The 16,104-nt window shown below is 39.7% G+C and overlaps 1 protein-coding gene and 2 long non-coding RNA genes across 4 annotated transcripts; 2 read left to right on the plus strand and 1 right to left on the minus strand.

The window, feature by feature from the left end:
* Nucleotides 1–193: 193 nt before the first annotated feature.
* Nucleotides 194–3,498, minus strand: LOC144205746 (uncharacterized). The gene is made up of 3 exons (XR_013328196.1): nt 3,261–3,498; nt 2,648–2,708; nt 194–1,626 (listed from the first exon to the last, which is right to left on the minus strand). It is a non-coding gene; the product is annotated as an uncharacterized LOC144205746 (long non-coding RNA).
* Nucleotides 3,300–5,764, plus strand: hoxc4a (homeobox C4a). Its single transcript, XM_077730303.1, has 2 exons — nt 3,300–4,150; nt 4,732–5,764. The coding sequence occupies exons 1-2, from the start codon at nt 3,673–3,675 to the stop codon at nt 5,109–5,111; spliced, it is 858 nt and encodes a 285-aa protein (XP_077586429.1). The 5' UTR covers nt 3,300–3,672; the 3' UTR covers nt 5,112–5,764.
* Nucleotides 5,765–9,572: 3,808 nt separating this feature from the next.
* On the plus strand, nt 9,573–14,447 carry LOC144200727 (uncharacterized). Of its 2 annotated transcripts, XR_013327185.1 has the most exons (4): nt 9,573–9,742; nt 10,992–11,139; nt 11,353–11,476; nt 13,644–14,447. It is a non-coding gene; the product is annotated as an uncharacterized LOC144200727 (long non-coding RNA). The 2 variants fall into 2 exon arrangements; XR_013327182.1 differs by lacking the exons at nt 9,573–9,742; nt 10,992–11,139 and having other exon boundaries at nt 11,172–11,476.
* Nucleotides 14,448–16,104: the final 1,657 nt, after the last annotated feature.

Genomic DNA, 16,104 nt, shown 5'->3' on the forward strand with positions numbered 1-16,104 from the left:
ATCATCACCATTATTCGTATTAGTACTATTTAAAGCCCGTGTAACAGAATAAAAAGTATAAGACTTCCAGATAAGAAAGTGTATAGCGTGCACATGGCACGTCTCCACGGAGATTAAAGCAGAGTGAATGAGTTGGATAACAGGCAGTTTCACTAAAATGTGGAGTTGGAATAAGGCATACAAGCCTGTGTGTGTGTTCTTTTGGTGTATGGACAGGGGCTGGCTACTTGTTTATGTCATGTTGAAGGGCCTAGACTAAACGTGGCTTTCTGATAGCAAAATGTAAGGGTTTTTTCCATGGCACATTTTGGCATCTATGATAAGTGTGGGGATAGCAGAGCGACTGTTGAGGAAATATTTTGACATATTGCAAACTGTACCAGTAGTATTGTTTCATTCATTATTTCCTATATCACAATATTTTCACATTTTAACCCGATATAGCCCAAGCCAACAAAATATTTGACAGCAAATTAAAACTTTAGACTCTGAGATTTTAATGGTTCCACAAAAAGATTATAACATTTCAAACATAATTTTTCATAAATTTGTTTTTGATTTATTTTGCTACATCAGTTTTTGTTAATCATGGGAAAATATCACATTGCTCAAAATTCATGTATCAAGTATGATACATTTAGGTTAGCAGGCATTGATACATTTTAGGAAATATTCCTATTATGACCGGCTGACTTTTTTTATTTATTGGTACACTACTTTTGTACAAAATTTTCCAATTCTTTAATTGTTGAATTTCAATGCCATCAAAAAACTAAAGTAATTTTGCTTGGGCAGATTGCTTCTGTTTTATATATTTATTCTTTCAGAAGGAGCATAGCTACTACATACATAGTACATTTCATGCATTAGAACCTTAAAACAAACTTCATATTTTTTAGCATAGTAAATGTAGTATTTGGATAAATAATATAGATTTGGAAAAAGTATTCAATCATTTACAATGTTTCATTGTGCAAGTACCGTATCATCTGGACTATAAGATGCACTTTCATAGTTTGGCTTGGTCTGCGACTAATACTCAAGTGCGAATTCTCTACTTTTTTTTCTCTTTCACCACCGACAGCCTGTTATGATGTTGTTGTTTTTTACTGTAGTTACCTGAGAAAATTATGTAGCCTCTTACTGGTTAATCCCTGTTCTCAGTTTCTGATAAAATAAAAAAATAAAAACTTTGCACTGGAACTTTTGGCACCGACAAGTACTTTTTGTGGACAATACTTTTGTTTTTTGTGATAGAAGAGTCTGCTAGAAAAAAAGGCAAAGTTTGAAAGATAGTGATGAGATTATACATGATGTAAGGATTAGAGACGAGCTTCAAGGAGATTTTTAAAGTTTGTTTTTCCAAATTAATCAATTTAAAAACAAACCCATATAGAAAGTCCCCATTTATAAAATACTAATATGGGCTAAAGAACAAAAATAGTGCATTTTCAGTGGGATTCAAATTGTTCCATTTCCATGATCGCAATTGGGCCTGGTCCTTATTCATAGCAAGCAGTTGGGTCCACTTTTCATTTCTTGTGAAATTCTATTCACTTGGCAGTAGTTGAAAATTGCCATTAAGGCCTTTGAGAAGCCGCAATATCAATATCTGAGATTTCAGTTCTGTATCATATCAGAAGCAGATAATTAGATTTTGCATGTGAGAAGATTAAAATGGTTATTTATCACCGATGAGATGAGAATCTGAAAAAAATGAGGTTTGGTCTTGTTGCTCCAGTGTTGATCTATAGTTGTAATATATTGAGCTTTTTTCTGATTGTGGTATCTGATCTCGAACTTTCCCATCAGAGCATCATTGTTAGGCTTATCTCATCCAAACTGGGATGTTAAGCAGCTGTACTGTTTTGTGGCAACATAATGATCTTGTCTACCACAGCATCTTATGCTTAGTGACCTGGGTGGTGACCTTTTAGAGTGTGCAAACTGTGGCCCGAGGGAGACAAATATAGGCTATTCAGATCGGACAACGATTAGTTGATAAAGAGTCATTTCAAAATGAATGCATTCATTCAGTTTTCTTTCATTACTAAATTTCAATGTTTTTATTTTATTTCTAATTCGTCACTGGACTTGCCTTTTTGAATATTTCTTTGTATTTGTTTGTCATTGCACCTGCTTTTTGTCTCACTAATCAGTTTTGGTCGTGTGCTGTTAAATGTTGAAAGAATCTCATGCGTATTTACATTTTTAATTGTCCAATTCTAGAGGTCACTCATTCATCTTCCATGCCGCTTATTGGTACAATTTTTTTTTAATTATGTTTTTAAAGATGAGCACAACAAAGAATGAGACATAGGTTACTGGTGATTTCAGGCTTTCACTCTTTATTACTTTAGCGTCGAGACATCATTTTAAAGATCTTTGTTTAAAGTCTTGATCTTTTTAAGATTGCTGATGGGGGGGGGGGGGGCATTTGGTAATTTCTCTCAAGATCATTTTATCTTGTTAACGGTATTTAAAGGTTAAACACTAAAATATATATATATTTAAATTATATTCAACAATCTTTGTGCTGGTCAAATTCCACCACCATTGTCTCATCTTGGTTACAGATAAAATGGTCTTAAGCACAACATTGCACACATAAGGGGGTCACCTGGTAGGCGACTCCTAGCTTCCATACCTGAGATGTCAAACTCCTTTTTGTCCCTGGACACATCATGACTGCCATACCAAAAGCAAACCTTAAATGGATGAAAACATCAGATGATTAGATATACACAAAAATGAATCATACCTGGCTTGAAGTCAGATATTAGTGAAAAAAAGTTTTTAAAGTCATTTTGTTTATTGAATAAATTGATTAATGGTAACCACAATACACTCGCAGAGTTTCTATCTTTTTAAAGAAAGACAACAATTGCCACAATGTTGGCGTTTTAGCAAGAAACATTTATTTGCTGCATGTTTGCTTGTGCAGGCCGCAGAAAATTATGGGGTGGGCCTGATATGGCCCCAAAGCCTTGAGTTTGATATCTTGCTCTATATTGAATGGCTCAGCAAATGAGTATATAGTTATGGATTTGCTCAGATGTGGATGCAAAATTGTAAATGGATTAGTAATTAGGGATTAGGAAGAAATAGACTTGAGGCCTTTATATCAACCACAAACAAGATGGAGGATCATTTTCTGAATGGAATGTGGCAACTGTGCAAGAAATTGAGTTCAAATAATTAGTGTGTGTTGAAGTTGATGTATATTTATTTATCAGCTTAGTTAGGCTAGACTTGGTTACCTCATGATGTTGAATAATTGAGGTGGTGTTTTCTTTTTTCTCCTTGGTCAGCAAGTAAGCTAGTACTAGTTTTGTCGCTAAGATCAATTGCTTTAGACAAGAGAGGGGAGAGAGAGAGAGAAAGAGAGATAGAGAGCGAGGGGGGTGGATTGGAGATAATCAGAGATTGAGAGAGAGAGAGTGAGAGAAGAGAGAGAGAGAGAAAGAGAGAGAGCTCGCTCGCAGTTAAGCATGTCGACTGAAGGTATGCTAAACACCTCTATTTCCTCATCCGGGTACCTTGAGGGCCGTTGCCATTGGCCGGCTGTGTCACGTGGTAAAAGTAACTTTACAGGGCTGCTCGCAAGTAGGAGGGCTTTATGGAGCAGAAAAACGACAAAGCTAGAAAAATTATTTTCCACTCCAGAAATTAATGATCATGAGCTCGTATTTGATGGAGTCTAACTACATTGATCCGAAATTTCCTCCATGCGAGGAATACTCTCAAAACAACTACATCCCCGAGCACAGTCCCGAATATTACGGCCGCGTCAGGGAGGCGGGCTACCAGCAGCCGGCGCCGCCACCGCCGCCGCCGCAGCATCACCACCCGGACCTGTACCCGGCGCCCCCGCGGGCCAGCTACCACGCAGAACGCCAGTACAACTGTGCAAGCATCCCCGAGCCCGACACGCCGAGGGGGCACGCGGGAATAGCCCACTCGGCGCATCTGCTGGCGGGCAAGGGCCAGCCGGCTTCGTGCGAGACCCCCCAGTTGTCCATGTCCCCCGCCACCCCACCGGCCGCCGCCTCCGCTTGCAACCAAGCCCTCCCGGAGCACCCCAACAGCGCCGCCTCGTCCAAGCAGCCAGTGGTCTACCCGTGGATGAAGAAGATTCACGTCAGCACTGGTAGGCAAAAACCCCGCGTGACGGTGTTTATGTCCGCCCTCTTCCCCCCTTTATCAGCCCCCGACTCCCATCTCGTTGCCAACCCCTGCTCCGATAGCAGGGGAAGCCTTTTGAAATGGCACAATTGAGGCGGATTTACGACTCGGCATTGGTAATTACACCCACCATAAATTTTATAGCTGAGGTATACTCAGGGCAGCCGTATCACCGCCATGTGGCTTCTGCTGTTATGTATTGCGCCATGCAGGAACAAGGAGAGAGAGAACGTGAATAAGAAGAAGACAAAAAGACACCCCCCACACACCACCACCACCACTACCACCACAAAAAAAAAATAAAAAAAAAATAAATACAAAAGAAAAATCCCACTTTTGTAATCTTGCATGAATAATTGAATTGGCAGCCGCCGACCACTAGCAAAGTTGCCTTTGAAACAACCCCAAACGTGGCCATAAATCTTTCAAGTCACATCCATGTTTACCCCCTCCTTTATTTCTTTTCTCTTCTTCCTTCCTTTCCTTCTCTTTCTCCTTTCTCCTTTCCCCTTTCTCCTTTTTCCTTTCTCCCCCACCCGCGCCCAGTGAACTCGGGCTACAATGGGACGGAGCCCAAGCGGTCTCGGACAGCTTACACCCGCCAGCAAGTCTTGGAACTGGAGAAGGAATTCCACTATAATCGCTATTTGACTCGGAGGAGACGCATCGAGATCGCCCACACGCTGGTCCTGTCCGAGCGACAGATCAAAATCTGGTTTCAGAACCGCAGGATGAAATGGAAAAAGGACCACCGGCTGCCCAACACCAAAGTGCGCTCGTCGTCGTCGTCGTCCTCGTCGTCGTCTTCCGGCTCGGCGGCCGCTACCGTGGCCGGCGCGGTTGCCCCTTCCTCGGCTACGAACACAGGGGCCTCTGATGAACTGAGCGGGACGCCTCAGCACGGCGACGATATTACCAGGTTATAAAACCACGTACGGACGACGAAAACAGCTAAACAGAACAGAACTGATTATTTATAGAATGAATCTATCTATTTTCATTTCCCCCCCGTAGTCATCGTGTGCGAGTCCAACGTTATATAAATTGCATGTTATATAGCATGGATTACTGCGAAGATCGATGCGTTTTTTTACTACGTGATAACAGGGTTTAATTTATTTGAAGCTTTATTTGAATGTTTTTAATTATGTTTTGAATGAAGGAATAATGCAGATCAATTTAATCCAAATATTATTGTGGGCAAATATTCTGCCTTCCAGGTGAAATGTGCACAGCCTATTTATTTCAAAACAAAACAAAAGGAAAAAACACTGAAAGTAAAACGATATGATGATAATTATTTTTTTGTATTTAGGGAGCATTTCAAAAACGTCAAACACATCGATAATCTTGAACTTGCTATGTTTAGGATAAAAATGGTGACAATTACCTCGTGTATTTTTGAGACAGGATTTTGTTTGATTTTTTGATTGGTTTCGTGGTGTTGATGTTGTGTTTAGCTCGTTTTACGAAAAAAAAGATTATTGTGAAATGCAATAAACGGAGTTTAGTGTACTTGTGCTAATCATATTGGTCAATAAAACAGTAAGTGTCTTCTAGTTTTCTAGACGTTTGGTCGTCACGTTACCAGGCTGAAAATGTGTGTTTGTGTGTGTGTGTGTGTGTGTGTGTGTGTGTGTGTGTGTGTGTGTGTGAGAGAGAGACTATTTGAACGAGAAATATGCACTCGGTCGTTATTTATTTTTATTTATTATGTGTGCGTGTGTGTGTGTGTGTGTGTGTGTGTGTGTGTGTGTGTGTGTGTGTGTGTGTGTGTGTGTGTGTGCGTATGCTTGTGGTTTTATCACAAAGCTGCTTGCGAATCTACCTGAAGGTCGTTTGCAATGTGTTTAAGGTTTTCAATATTATTTAGGGAACGACTTGTTCCCATTGAAGGCCGAATAGTTGCTCTTATTTTTTTTCTAAGGGTCACACATCACGTTGGTTTTCACATGTGCTGAAATAAAGGGAATAAAATCATGATTTTCCAATGTGGATAAGGAGCCTGAGTTCATGTAACCACCACGTGAGCATTGTTTTTTTGCAGCCGGGGATTTACACCAAATAGCAAATATATTTGCACCACCTCAAGCAAAATGCTCAAACACTGAACACACAAATGTGATAAATTAGTCAAATTGTGATTAGATGAATAGTGTTTAAAATGTCTTCCATTCAGGGTGAGTGCACAAAGAAACTGTATTCACCATCAATCTAATACTGTGTTGTGCAAAAAAAACATGCAATTGTAGACCATTGTATTGTCAATATTGCAGAATATAACATTGTAAAATGTGACTTGGGGGTTTGAGTGGACAATATTGGAGTAAAAGCATTAACTAGTGCGTCTGGGGGTTGTTTGAGGGACCGAATAGCGATGAGACGTGGTTGACAAATGAGCGGGGCAGCCTTTATGTTGGCGGACACATTGGAAAAATGAATGTTGTGCTGCTGCTGCTACTGCATGCTGCATGCAGCATCCCTCCACTCCCCTTTTTTCTCGCCCATGTGTCGCCTCTGTGCCGCCACCCTGAAAAGGTGCTTGATTGAAGTTTGGGGGGCTGGAGGGCTTGGAAGGGTGATGTGCATGGAGGAAGGCCGAGTTCACACCGAGGACATATTTTCTGTGCCATTAGGCTCATTTCAAGCTAGATGGGCGCCCCCCCCCATCCCCATCCCAGCATATCATCCCACCCCATGACCCACTCGAGCTGTCGTCGTCCCCTTGGCCTCGGTGTCTTTATTTTCTTGGACTATCTGCGGCTGTGAGGAAGCCTGCGGGCGGGTTCATGAGGGCATGTGTTCCCCCCTTTGTGCTCCCTGATGAGGTGACCTTTCCTGCCTGGGTGTTTTTACCTGCATGAGTCTTCATATTTTTTCCATCTCATTTAGTATAATAATAAAATTAGTTGTCCTGAACTTTGAAAAAGGGGGGGGGGGGGGTTAAAAGAAAACAACAACAAAATCATGTGATCCGGTTATTCCTATGTTTACACAGAAACTTACCGCAAGAAATGCCATGTTAGTAGCTATTAACTTTCTTATTGTATTGCATTCAAATAGGATACACTTGATTTCTTAATTTAGAAATAACACACGTTATTTTAATCTCTATTGAACATGTGTGTCTTCTTTTTAAAACTGAAATATTTTTCAACATTTGGCCTTTATTCTAATAAGTATTATTATTAAATATCAAACGTTAAAAATTGGAATGCAGCTTAGTTAGCTTTAAATGTTTTTAAAAGACATTCATTGATTTCATGTCAAAACAACTGGTCTCAACAGAAAGTTAATCTTCACATTAATGTTTTAAAGGCATGAAACATGATTAATTAGACCAATTAATAACTTAAAAAATATCTATAGCAATGGGGGGGGGGGTGACATCAGGTTTACAATGATTATTTATTTTACCATCAATTGAACAATTGACAATCATTACCTTAAATAATCAACATACAAAACATCTATTTTTAAGTAATACCTACTGATCAGGGTATTTAAATGCACAGTGCACATAGAATAATATGATTATGATATTTCAAAAAATCGTCCCAAACAAACAATAATAATCCCCTCGCATAATATAAACAAACTAAAGAGAAAATCCCCAATTTCCTTGGGCACGTATACAAGGACAATTTACATTGATACTTTTCTATGTGGTCAAGACCACCATGTTAATGTATTAGAAATAATTTCATAGTTTGGGATTTTTTTAGAAACTTGAGAGTTTTCCTTGTAATTCTTTTTGTTAATAATATTCGTTGATAAATATTCAGAATAGCAAAGTTATGGAACTTTTTAAATGTGTAAACAATCGTAATCCTTGGCGAATAAATGTGGTATTTAAAGAGTAAATCTCTGATGTTCAATTTCCCAGTTTGAAATTCCTAAAGGCTTACTCAGTTTAAGATTTTTTTTTTTAAATATGCATGCATGTCTTCTCGTGGCTGCTGAATCACTTGGGATTTTCATTTTCAGCTGCAGCCTGGCATATTCGCTCTGATTTATGCTTGCCCGGGGGCCTTAAAACTCCCATCGTTGAACATACAGAAAAAACATTGGCACTAACAGTTATCGAAATGAGAGCGAGAAAAAAATTTCCATGGTGATCATTCTTATTCGCACACAAAACAAAGGTGGCACTCTCAGTTGAGGTTCTTGTGCAGTCACTTTGCTCACTGATGAAAGGTGCATTTTTGTTATTGTGTGCAGCCGTGGCAGCTGCATAATGGCTGCAAGTTGAAACCAGGGTCATGCTGCTGACGTGTCTGTGCATTGACCACCGCCATGCCATGTCGTCACAAATGTGGATAAATCTCTCTTTCTAGGCAGGAGATACACTGTGTCCATTTTGAGCTCAATTCATTGACAAAATCACATTCCAATTCAGCCGATTGATTTGCAAGCCATTCGGCACCCCGTATGTACGAATGTACATAGGTACGTACAAAGTATTACGTACGTATGTATGTAGTATATACGCACATATGTGTGTGTAGTATATACGCACATATGTGTGTGTAGTATATACGCACATATGTGTATGTAGTATGTACGTATGTATGTATATTTATTTATTTCATTTATTTATTGAACTAAGTGCACTTGGGAATTGATTTGGCTTTGTGACACTTGCAAGAGGAAAAAATATCATTTTATTAATATCATCACTTTGGATGCTTTATTTTATGAGGCTTATAATAACAACAATAGCAACATGAAAGGGTCAAAGCGGCCTTTTACTCATGCATTTAAAAAATGAAGATTGTATTATGGTTGTAGTATACGCTGACAAATGCGGTAAATTTATATTTATATAAAGCTTGATGGTACAAAAACACTCGCTACCAACGGATCGAATCTGATCTTGTGACCAAAATCCGATACTGTTCAATTCTCCAAAAACAGTCTTATCGGACGTCGATATGGATACCGACCGACTATTGGATCGGGACATAGCTAGTTTGCAATTAACCTGAGTTTATGTCTTTCAAAAACCAAAATAACAGGTCCATACAATGCAATAATATGTTGCTATATTTATACTAGACTATTTTCAGACCTGATCTCATTGTAAATGTGTGTTTTTGATGGAGACTCATGAAGTATATATACTGTGCAAACTGCAGACCCTTCATTTGGGCCTGCATTGTTTACAGCAATACTGGGCATTGGAACCATAAATCTTGCGCATGTGTGCCCGGACAGCGCCATTTGTATGCATCGTCTTAAGCGGCAGCATCCTCTCTGCCCATAAACGACCCCACCCCCACCCCCACACCCTTCACTAGCCTGCTCTCATCTTATCTGTCCAGACTTCCCCGAGTTGCGCATGCGCACACACGGTCACTTCCTGTGTAAAAGAACCCTGCACAGGAGTCAAGATTTGAGATGCGAACAACTTCCAAACATCTCTCGCCAAGGGTTCTTCCAATTTTTTTTTTTCGTTTGCTGTCATCGAGAGAACGCAAACGGAGAAAGAGAAGTTGTAGGGGGTGCCAGAGCAACCGCACGCTTTTGTTCGTGGGTGCGTGTAGGCGTGCGTGAGGTGAAAAACTGATTTATTGCCACTGAGACGGTTCAAACAGAGTTCACGGAGAATGCTAGTGCAGGCACAGGAGCTAAATGATGGCCTCGCTCAGCTTGTATATCACACCTTGGAGCTCCAATGCAGAGCGTGTGTTCAAGGGTGTGCGTGAAGTAGAAGGGAAACACTGGCAATTTAATTACCCCCACCCTCACTCGCTCTTTCCCATATTCAGGACCAGCTGCAACAAACAATGAGAACCAAAGCAGGGACGTTTGTATTTTAGATTGTGGACTTGAATGTGCAGATGGAATTTTTTTTGGATAGGCTTTCAATTGGAATTTGGTTAAAGAATATTTCATTTTAAATGGCTATTCTTATAGAGATTAATTGTTGATAAGTGTTTTTAAAACCTAAATTCCTTAATTACGACAAATGAATACTACATACTTGTTTTTTTTTTAACTTACAACATGAATCTAATTGATTAACAAATTTCAACCACAATTTGTACAACAAATACTAATGCATCTATTTTTTCTGGAGGTAGGGGTACGGGCAAATATACCTTACTGCAGTGGCTGTCAATTTATTCTGTTCCACGAAAAAAGAGAAAACAAAACACACCCGCGCCACATACACAGGGACTTTCTTTTATTGTAGTCAACATGGATTTATGCCTTGGGAAGCTCTGAGGTGATTCACTCCTTTGTCTTGTGCACTCCAGATGCAAGCCTTTGTTGGCCACTCCCATGCATGCATATTGAAATCAGATTTGGTCATCACATTTGAGTGTTTGGAAACAAAACAAAAACTGAAATTATAAATACAGCCTTCGAAAATGGCCTTTAAAAGATGTTTAATTCTATATAAACGATTTTTTTTCATTTAATGGTCTACTAAGAGAAGGGCATCTTTAACGCTGAAATTATTTACAAATGCATGAGAACAAATGACATGAAAATTTGATTTTATTCATCCCAATTGATTTTCCTTTAGAGTTTCGACGCCCACCTTTCGATCCACAACGATTAATCGGAATAAAAAAAACGTACTACTAAAACGAACGCTGATATTGTGCATCCTAATATGGCATCTCAATTTAAAAAAAAAGGCAATTCAATATTAGTCCCTACAATCGAACAGGAAAAAAAAAACAACCTGCCGTTTCGCGATGACGTCACCCATCTCTCCCCTAAGCGTACTCCGCTCATTGTGTTGCCGAATTTGCGCCCCCCCCCCCCTTTCTTATTTCCCCCCAAAACACTAGATAAGCAAAGACTGCTACTGTTCTTATGATGACCATGTTATCCGGGGGGAAAAAAGCACACGAGCGTCAAATAGGCAGCAGATGACTTTGGTCCTCCACCGTTAATCCATTGGACGGCTGACAATCACGTGACCAAGACTGCCTCTTGGTAAATATTGTTCATTTGTTTTCCTACGTGGTTATTGCAAATCATTGGCCCTCCCTGACTGATTTATGTGTGCTCACATATTTTTAGTTTAATTTCTTTTGGCTTTACTTCCTTTTCCTCTGCAACAATTCAGGAGCTCAGCCAATAGTGGGCTCTGTCACAATGAAGGAGTGAACTGAAGACCCTTTATATTGTATTGTTATTTCCTTCTAGAATGTTGTTTGGGATGCTGGCTGGACTTGGAGCTCAAGATTGGGAAGTTTATTTTGCAGTCTTTGAGCTAATCACGAGCAACCTTTTCCTGGATCAACCCACAGACATGCGTTGAAGCAATTTGGTAAATATGTATTTTTTTGTTTTGTTTGTTTTATGGCCAACTTTTCCATATTAATTAAATGTGCTCAACTTGAGGTGGACCCGCATGTAAGAATGTAATATCATTTAAATGGATACTTTATGAGTTTAGGGGTGGAGGGTTTGACCTAGGTCAGTACTCACGGTGTGGAGTTTGCATATTCTCAGGCTTTTGTGGGTTTTCTCCGGGTAATCTGGTTTCCTCCTGCATCTGAAAAACATACAGGATTGGTTGATTGAGCACTTTAAATTGTCTCTAGGTATACGTGTGAATGTGAATGGTTGTCCTTTGTCTACTTGTGCTCTGCGATTCGTTGGTCATCGATTCAGGTTCAGCTGGGATGGGCTCCAGCACCACCTGTGACCACTGTGAGGATAGGTGCTTCAAAAAATGAAGGAATGAATAACAAAACCTGGTTAGTGGGTTCATTGATTGGTTAGGAATTCATGAATCCGAGGGAAGGCCAAGTTGTGTGTATTGGTTCAGAGAAGGACTGGAGATTAATTTCAATTAATTTTGAGCCTCTCAAAATGCTTTACGTCTTAGATGAGGCTGTCAAACCAATTCAACAAAGGGCCAATTGGGTTCACACTCATTCAAACTGTTGCTGAACAGACAGTGACACCAATAAGTTTTCTGCACAAACATACAGCACCTGACTGCGATCAACTGTTTACACTTTGTAAAGGTATACTATTCAAACCAGGAAAGTCCACATTTCACTTATTAGGTCCAGACGGTTTTGGTGTGGTTCCTTTTCACATTACAATTTTTGCAAATAACCTAGGATTTGCCAACAATCCTATGTATGTGCAAACATGGAGCAAAATCCAAAAATAAGCAGAGCTCCATATTGATATGGTTAATCCAACTACAAACGTTTGTGGGACAGAATCAGAGTATATTGATGCAACATGGACGTGTTAATAGCTAAAAAGACATTCCGTCTCTTCATCTCTCCTTGTCGAACGCCGACACTTGTTAGTAGATGTGCTGCTAAACCAACATTTTTTTCCCATAATGCTGGTGGCAAAGGAAGTCTGTCACGTTCAAATAGCTGTGTGATTTAGTTCGAAATACTGTGTGGTCGGTCGCTTTCACACGTAAAGCGAACTGCACCACGGTCCGCTTGGAAGCGAACCGGTTGTTTAGTCTGCACAGATTTCGCTGGTTTGTGAGGTCTTGCAATTGAGAGACACTCACTATTTTTGGCCACGTTGGCCTTTATAGTCGGTGTGTAATTATGTACGTCAGTTGAAACTTAATATTTGTATATCATGTCCAAAATGGAGCAGGTTCGCAGGTTGAGGCACGAACCCACCTAGTGACTTGGCATGAACCATTTGGGTCATTTTTGAGCATGTTTGGATTGCAAGACCTCTCTCAGCTCGGCTTGAAGGAAGAATTTTTTGATTCCAGCTTTTCCAGCAAAACAAATTTAGGCATTATAGCCTTAAATGTGGCACTTTGAATTTAAGAAATTTACTAAATTCAGCCTAGCACGGTGGTATTATCTCTTTATTTAATGAAGGTTTGTGGATAGGGGTGCAGTTTGAACTGTAGAGAGTGAAATGAAGGGGAATATGCACAGAGCCCTTTGGTGAAATTTTGATCTTGCACTGTTTTGGACTGTAGCTTTTCGTTGTCGCCTACTTGTTGCAATGACAATAAAACTATTCTGTCCACCGAAACAGAGTGATTATCAGATGCTGCTTTGTTACTAAGAGTTGCAGTTCTTAGTCTAATGTCACTTGGCCTTGTTAGGTACCCATTAGCCCCAGTGTACGATACTGCTATCAACATACATGTCCAATGGAATCTCTAATGGTGGTTATTTTTACTGGATGTCCCAAGGTAGCGTTTAAGTGACTGAGAAGAGGCTGTGGCAGGTCTGCCTGTGCGTGTCGACCATGATTAATGTGGCCTGTCAGGTAGCTGTAGTGGCGTCAGATGTTTTTCCTCAGACTGTTGCTTCAGGAGGCAACCTTTCCCAAACGGACGACACAGTGGACAGTTTGACTCGCCGTGCGTCTCAAGTGTGACTGAAGATGCAGGAAGAAATGCGGGTCCCGCACTCATCACCGAGATTTAACACCTCTTTTGTGATAGACTTGTAACAAGTTTTTCTTGTATGTGCTCATCTTCCCAGCAAGCGGAGAGTGACCTTCGCAAGCGGCCAGCTGAAGAAGAAAGTCCCAAATGGCAACAGGCCTGACGCTCGGATATTTCCAGCTCAAGATCTGCTTCCAAATCGCATGATGAGGAAAAAGAGGACAAACCAAAATAAGTTGGATGCGGGCCAATCATTTTTGCACATCCCATCGACGTGTCCGATTGTTTCAGTTCATGGATTATTTATTTGGTTCTCTTTGGGTGCCGCACATCAACTCATTGTTACGGTATTTTTTAGACTAGTGAGATGTACCGGTAAAAAAAAGCATAATTTAGAGGGGGGAATACACTATAAATTGCACTGGAGTAAGTCTTATTTTTGGGTAAAGTTTTAATTGATCAGAGACCAAGACTAGACATCATTAGTTATCGTAATAACGATAAAATAAGGAACAACAGGCAAAATGGGCTTCCGTTCACAAATCATTATATCATTTAGATACATATAGTCTTAACACAACATGAATCGTTTACCAAAAACTCTCCATTACTCTCATCAATACTGTTCAACTCCACCAACTGTTAGGTAAGGGCACAGCTAGTAATACTTTGTGTGGCTGTTAGTGTGGAAAAAAAATATTCGTTGCCGGGCCAGCAAATTCCAGAAAATATGGTAAACGGTATATTGGTGTATTGACTTGAGGAATAGGGCACCCATATTTATATATATTTTAAATCCACTATGAACATTTTTCAACAGGTCTGTGAATGCTGCTATTCATAAAAACAGTAATAATATTAAAGACAAGTTAATAAATTGAAGAGTTTGTGCATCATGTTACCATGCGGCCCTCATGTGTCCACTTTGTCCTTGTAATCAAAGCAAAAAAATCAAAAAATCAAAGGGTGTCTTGTCACAAATCAAAACAATTGCAAATTAGTCATTTGCATCTCAAGACACAGCTGTCATCCCCTAAATGCAATACTTGTTTCATGCTACCATGGCCCTCTTATAAAAATCCACATCATCATATTCCAAAGTGGCCTTAGGGCCTATTAGCGGCCATCTTCATTTCAATGATTCATTTACTCTCGCTCATTAGCATCCATCATCTTAAATCTCAAAGCACACCAAAATGACACAATTGAATTCAACTACCGTACATGAACCGGTCATATTTAAAGCAGAATTACAGCTAATCCCACATGCATGCAAAACACGTACAATTCTTTTTCTATTTATCTAGATGTTAATGAATATGGCTGCATGTTTAGGCTTCTTTCTCTAATTACTATGTGATCTTAATAGAAACATGTTTGAATGTGGAATATGCAGCAAAGCGCGCGTGTGAATTATGTAAATCATTTTTTCAAGTGAACTAATCCTTTGATAGAGTTTTCCATAGATTCTCTCATGCCGTATATGCTTAATAAATGCAACACTTGCTTGGAATTAGTTGTGATCGTTTTTTTTTTTTACATTGAACGCTTCCTCGGCCGCCTTCCAAAAGATAACCGCACCCCCACTCAAGCATGCTTTGACCAACTCCTTACAATTGTGCATTCAAGTTGCACATTCCCTATGTTGAAAGTGTCTCCCTGGCTCCCCCCTCTGAGTTCCCCGCCATTAATCACGAAGCCTTTGGAACACTCCGAGCACGAGTTCTAAACCCAGCGGGCGCCATGACAGGATGCCTCGCCTCTTCCTTCACAAAAGCCAAATTGAGGTGCTGCAAGTCAGGGCTGGCCTCCCCTCTCGAGAGGGGCGCATGTTAGCTTTCCAGTTCAGGCTCTGCATCAAGCTAGAAGGGGTCAGCCGCTAATGACATTGTGTTTACTGACACAAATGATGTTTTTTTTTACTGGGATCATTCAGGATTTTTTTTCTTCCAAACACCGTGTCAGAATATTGAAAAAATTGGAATACTCAAAGGACTAAATCCCAAATATTCTGCGTGGCATATTTGTTTATTCGACATATATCTGGTCCCAGAGTATAGGTCTCAACACAACACTCTTTTTTTCCAAGTACAAAGTTAGTTTACATTATGTATAAGTGAGAGTGTTCTGGAAATCTGGTTGTACGTAGTGAAGTTTTAGGGAATTGCATTATGCCGTTTTTCATACGCAGTTCTACCATTTATTACATTTTATTGGACACAAAAACATTTAAATTCGAATTAAGTTGTACGAGGTTAAGTCTTCTGACAACAAAAAACAAATTCATCTTAAATTGAAAATTAATATTACAAATATAAAGTCATATGACAACTGTTGCTTGAAAAAATACTCTCTAAACTAAAACTTTGTTGCCCCATTTTATTGTAACACCATTATAATTGCAGGCAGTTGTGATTGTACACCCCTTTCTGAAGAACAATAATAATAAAGAACGAAAGATAGTGTGAACTCTTTACATTTACTTCCTTCTCACTGTTAAATGGCTTATTATAATGCCCATTGAAAGTGTGAGAGGGCAATATCTACTTGGCTTTCAC

The sequence above is a fragment of the Stigmatopora nigra genome, chromosome 1, assembly GCF_051989575.1.
Source record: "Stigmatopora nigra isolate UIUO_SnigA chromosome 1, RoL_Snig_1.1, whole genome shotgun sequence".
Classification (NCBI taxonomy): Eukaryota; Metazoa; Chordata; class Actinopteri; order Syngnathiformes; family Syngnathidae; genus Stigmatopora; species Stigmatopora nigra.